This window comes from Trichechus manatus, unplaced genomic scaffold (genome assembly GCF_000243295.1).
Source record: "Trichechus manatus latirostris isolate Lorelei unplaced genomic scaffold, TriManLat1.0 scaffold00127, whole genome shotgun sequence".
NCBI lineage: Eukaryota > Metazoa > Chordata > Mammalia > Sirenia > Trichechidae > Trichechus > Trichechus manatus.
In genome coordinates this window covers 7,601,796-7,607,795 of record NW_004444063.1, presented here as the reverse complement: position 1 = coordinate 7,607,795, position 6,000 = coordinate 7,601,796, and the positions used below count along the sequence as shown (strand labels likewise).

Below are 6,000 nucleotides of genomic sequence, written 5' to 3'. Positions count from 1 at the left end.
GATTGTTGATTCTCTGTTTGGCTTAGTTTTTCGGATCTTTGTTGTGGAGGGACGGCGTGGTGCTTCTGCCTAGACCGCCATCTTGCCGGAGTCTCTGCCCACTAGGTTATTTAGAGGCACATTTCTTGATTTTTAAAATTAATTCCAAATTCAATTCTGTAGTAGAGAGACTTCTCTACATGATTTCAACCCTTAGAAATATGTTGATACTTTATGGCTTAACATATAGCTGATAAATGCTGCATGCACACCTGAAAATACTGTGAATTCTGCAGTAGTTGGTACAGTGTTCTGTATCAGTCCATTAGATTCCTCGTTAACTGTGCTGTCCCAATCTTCTGTATCTTTACCGTTCTTGTTCATTTTTTGGTCAGCTTGTTCTATCGTTTACTAAGAAAGTTGTAGTAAAATTTTATATACGGGCTTCTGCTTATGGTCAAGATAAAAGGTCAACTTCGTAACCCTCCTGTCTGAAGCAACTAAAAAAACCACACAATTTGTAAAACAAAGGCCCTGAGGACACTGGACATCAGGTAATGGAGGATAGTGATCCCCAAGAAACAAACAAAAGCGGGGCCCCCACCACTGTTGTTTTCTCTTCCTCAGTCAACTGACTGTAGGGAATGACCAAGGGGCCATAGGAAAGATTGGCCTGGGAAAATCTGGTGTGTTTGGAAGGGTGAACTGGGAAAAGGTAGAAGCCTTAGCTATCACGGGAGTAATCTTCTTTGGGTACAGAGGGGAGGTTGGAAGATTTTAGAAAGGGGTGCTAAAGCAGAATTTCTTCCTATGTTGCCAAGGGCCCTGGGATCTGATCCCCTGAGAGACATGGCTGCATCCCAAAGGAGAAACAACACGCATGCTGCGGTAGACCCAGCTAGCTGCCTATCCAATATCCATTCTTTCCTTCTTTATTGAAAAGAATCCCAATTTTGTTTGGAGCATTGATTGCTCAGCTAAAAAAGTTGATTTCCTAAGTACCCTTGTACATTTCCAACTAATGGGATGTTAGGGGAAATATGCAAGTGGAGCCTTCTGGAAAGGCTGTTGTTTTTTTAATAAAAAGGGTCACAAATTTGCACCTTTTCCCCTAAACCCTTCCTTCTCCTTCTTGTCCGAAACACTGAGGTGATGCCCAGAGGTGTGAAGGTCAGGCCCCTGTCCCTGACGACACTGGAGTTGCAGCATCAGCCCTGGACAGTCAGCTATGGACTTCCTGTCACAGGAGAAAAACAAGCCCCAGTGGGGTTTAAACCAGTGATTTGGTTTGCAAAGACAATTTTTTTTAACCTAAACAACAGCTAGGTGTTTGACAGACTTCATATGGTTAGTAATAATTAGACTGCTCCAATTTCTCTGAAGACAGTTAAAAACAAGGCCTTCACATCTGACACTTGTCCCAGACTAGCCTTCATGGATATTCACTATAATTATTCCATCTGCCTCCAAACACTCACAATAAAGTGCAAAGATGTTTAACGTAGATTCTTTATTGATTCCACCAATGTATTAGTAGATATGATAATAATAAACGGTACTTTTACATTCTCTTAACCAAAAATATAACAAATATTTACACTCAGTAAAAATACAAAAAGCATACAGAGGCACTGTCTTTCTAAAAGACATAAGTTTAAAGAGGTATCAAAAAATAGGAGACAAACATTGCTTGTTACAGGATACTTTACAATCACTGAATTGTGCAGTATAATTGCTATTTAATCATTACAACTGTGCAGTTTGGTTTTTCTCTTTTGCTGATAAGCTTGTCTTTTGCAGATAAGCTCGCCTTTTGATTTTAAAAGATCAACTGCATTCTGTGTATCAAAAATAAAGAAGCCTTAAAAAAACACACACACACACAAAAGCTAAAGATGAACTGGGATTCAAGTTTAAATATGTTCTGTGACACTGTTCTGAAGATTTCTCCCTTTTTTTCCAACCTTTAAGGTAATGCCAAAGGGATACATCTACTTTAACAGCACACTGTTTAGAAACTTAAAATTGTATCAGAATAACAACCATTGTTTTAAATATACAAGGAAACTTTTTCTCTCCCTTCTTTCCCTAGGGGAAAGAACACATTATAAAAAGCAGGCTTGTTTTTGGAAAGCTTCATGATCAACTGCCATGTTTCCAGCCTGCGAGAGATTCTCAAGCAGGTGATGCAGATGACAATGATGTGACTTAAGTCTCTCAAGAAAAACCATTAAAGGCTTTTTCTCCCAGATAAATATCACATTGAAAGCAATCATTTGGAAGAAATTAGTTAACTATTACCTACGACAAATTTCTGTGGAAGCATGTATTGGATTTACTAATTCTTCAAATCTTTCACTATGAAGAGACTGTTTTGTTGAAACTCACTATTTGGCAAAAATTTGCCTTCAGGGTTTACTGCTTCAATAGTCCTGACAGCTTTCAGGGTTGTGGTGGGATGAGAGAGCACTAGTCTCTCCAGTAAAGTTACACATTTATAAAATAAAAGCAAAAACTAACAGGGAATTTGGAGTTGGAGCAAATACTGGTCCGGGCTTCTATGTACCCTTCATTCAAATAATATGAAAATCAAAACCTCACTATTTTTTAAGGGATATATACATATCAAACGAGAAAGCATTTGGCTTAAGTTTCTGATCAATGTGATCAGCTGATTCAAACACAGTTAAAGCTAGATAAAACAAAGGCAGCTATAAGGTGCAAGTCCAAAACCACAGGCCTCAACTCTCTGTGCAAGATATTTTTTACACCACTAAGGACAAAGATGAGTAAGGCTTTCACTGGATTTGAAAGACCTGCTAAATAAACAGACACTGTGCAAACTGCCCATTTTTTCTGGGGTAATGGATATAAAATGGTGAGAATTGATACTCAAACTTGATAAAAAGGTGATTATAGCAAAAATATCTTTCACTTTCAGCCAAAAGACATAGCTCTGTGATCAGAGGACCACTGTTTATAGGCCAGATCACTACAGCGTGACTCTCAAACCAGGACTTACAATCCATGCTACTTTTCCATTTCAATGGACTAAGAAAGCTATGGAGCTACCTAGCCTCACCGTAATACACCTGGGTTAATTTCTAAGGCTTAAATTTCAGATTAATGTTTTCATTTTTTTCCAGGGGGATTTCTTTTAAACATGCTATTTTTCCTAAAGTGAAGAGACAATCATTTTGATGGAAAAGATGAACTACTACATATCATTTAACTCATTTAACACTTTGAATTGATTTATAATTTTAAAATGAAGGGGACAGGTAGGGATATAGAGAAAGAGAGGGAAGAGACAGCTAGGAAAAAAGAACAAACTTCTGAAGAGGAATCCATGAACCAACTAAATCTTATATGGTCACATATGGACAACTTTTCAGAAGAAAACCCATTTTGGCTCCAAGTTGATCTGGGTAGTGCATATTAATGGCTTTGGCTTTTTTTTGGTAGTAACAGAAGTTTATTAAAACTTCACTTAGCTCTACACTAAAAAACAACTAAAAAACTTTAAACTTAAGATATAAAAAACATTGTCTTTAATTTTAAAAAAATGTGAAAAATCTATCTCATCCAGGTAACAGTCACTAAAATGTTAATTAAATATTTTAGAGATCCATGCCAAACAGGCTGTTAAGGTATGTCCTCAAGGGCTAACCTGAGAAACAAGAAATAATCATTTCTATAAATCTAGCTCCTCTTTCTCTCACAGAATTTCCCACCAATTATATACTTTTGTAGGCTAAAAAGCTTTACTGCGGGCAGCTGAGAGCTGCAGGGTTTATTAAGATGGACACAGCCTGGTGCTGTGAGATGTGGGGGTGGTATGTTGCAGAACACTGCACGAAACCAAATTCATCTTCATGATTAGCACACCTCTCTGTGATTATACTTTGCTAAAAAAACGAACTCTATACTGGAGTAGTGAAAAATTTTAGTTTTGGATTTCTATAGAGTAGAAAAATAACTCTCTAGAACCCACACTCTATTTGCTGGATTTATACTTCTCATTACAATTAGATGTAGCATGACTTTCACTTCAGAGAGGAATGTGTATATGTCATTTAACACCAAAATTTCATTGTTTGAAATCAAGAGTTGCTACACATACCAATCCTACCCCCTTTTCCCAAAGGACTGACAAGAAAATGTCAGCTTCATGTAGCCTTCCAAACTGTGACCAGGAGATGGCAATATTTTTGTTCCTAACACGTTAACCTCAAAAGGCTTCCCGTTCCACTCACACTGAGACCCTAAATCGCACTGGTACAACCCAAGTTACAGCAAATCATTTCTGTAAAGACAATGACTTCTGTTTGGTCAGCGCAGAGACAATTTGATGGCCTCAAATATACACATCTGCTAACCAGAGCTCCCAAATATAAAAAATACCATAGAACTTCAAATAAGTTAATCTTCAAATACACAAGAATTTCCTTGGTATTGGAAGACATCTTGAATGCATCCATTAGCCCAAGCTATGGCACAGAAATTACAATACTACTACTAACTTAAAATAACTTGTTAAAGGAAAATCTATAGTGATATGCATCTGGATGACTTTGAATTTGTTCTAGTAATTGTGGTCCCAAGGCAGGTCTGGTGTGCAAAGTGGAGACAGATGTCCTGGCACAGCATCAACAGCTGAGGAAAGGCTATGCATCTGCAGGGATTAAATGAAAAGAAAGCATGACTCAGGCAGGTTGGTCTCACTGCTCAGAGTCCAGGCGAGGAGTGGCAGCGAACTGCTTGCTGGCAATGGCTTGCAGAATTACAGGGTGGTTCTGTCCATCCCTCAATGACTTTCAGTGATCTTCAAATGGGCCAGCCAATGGCTAGACTGCTGAAACCTGTTCATCTTCTGAAAATAATAAAAACACAATTAACTGGTAGATCAACATATTAACGAGTATCAACTAACAATCTAGTTATCTAGGTTATTTCTGTTTAGAAAATTAGTCAATTTCAACAAAGAAATCCCCTCAAATATTCTGTCAAGGCCCAGATTTTATTGTAACAACACTGGTGTTCTCTGATCACATTGCAGACTGGCAATAAACTAGAGTTTCATAACTGGTTTTAATCACTTTATTACTCTGTTGTTTGAAAGGATAAAACTTCTTCATTTTGTTAGGAAATAAACCATTTTTCAAACAACTGCCGTATGTGAAAGCAGTCAAGAGTTTTGCTAATGAGAGAACTACACCAAAGCATCGTTTCAGATATTTCAGCATTTTGATACTTGCTGTTTCAAGTTTCCATGCATTAATGTAAACACAACTCCGTTAAAGTCAAATGCCTCCTCCCAAAATGATCCCATTAGACTGGGCTGCTGTTCTATCACAAATAACAATATTTCATTTGAGCCAGAAGTATACTGGGCACACAGGAACAGGCAGCCTGCCCTCTCCATTTGGAAAACACACAATCATCTTTAGGAATTTCTTATTTTTTAAAGATTTTTAAAAGATTTCTAAAGCATTTAAAGAAAACATTACTGATTACCATAATATACCAGAGCAATTCCCTTAAGAGCCATTAAGATGATGGGTCAACATACCATCTGCTTCACTATCTGCGTCAGTCACATCTGCTAGTTTAGGATGGCAGGGCTGCAAATTGTGCCTCTGAGGCTGAGTTACAATCTTCGATGGAACACAGGCCATGGGGCTGCTACTTAGAGGAGCTGGTAGCAGTCTAGGGAGGCTGCTATGCATCATCTTTGACCTCTGCACTGCCACACTATAATCTGGAGGTTTTAGGTGCGGGTGGGGTCCTTCCTTTAGGTCCGCTAAAGAAATCCCCATGTATCCTGGAGGAGTGGGAGGTGGCTCCCTATACCTGTTGTCCTTCTTGGGTGAGGTGACACAGTACACTGGCATGAAAAATAAGCAATGAAAATGTTAATAAAAAAAAAAAAAAAAAAACAAAAAAACAAAAATCCCAAAATGCTAAAACTTTAACAATGACAAAATAGAACTTAAAAAGACAACATGAATAAATTTGAAT

General features: G+C 37.9%; 1 protein-coding gene across 7 annotated transcripts in view; it reads right to left on the bottom strand.

The window, feature by feature from the left end:
- Positions 1–362: 362 nt before the first annotated feature.
- The window catches only part of RAPGEF6 (Rap guanine nucleotide exchange factor 6), a 266,914-nt gene continuing 261,276 nt past the window's right edge, over positions 363–6,000 (bottom strand). For 6 of the 7 annotated variants that reach the window (XM_023739009.1, XM_023739011.1, XM_023739010.1 and 3 more), the window contains 2 exons: positions 5,552–5,866; positions 363–4,852 (listed from right to left, as the gene is read on the bottom strand). In XM_023739009.1, the coding sequence (XP_023594777.1) occupies positions 4,827–4,852; positions 5,552–5,866 (341 nt within the window). In that variant the 3' untranslated portion in view covers positions 363–4,826. The remainder of the gene's footprint in view (positions 4,853–5,551; positions 5,867–6,000) is intronic. The other variant, XM_004384759.2, reaches the window with a different exon arrangement.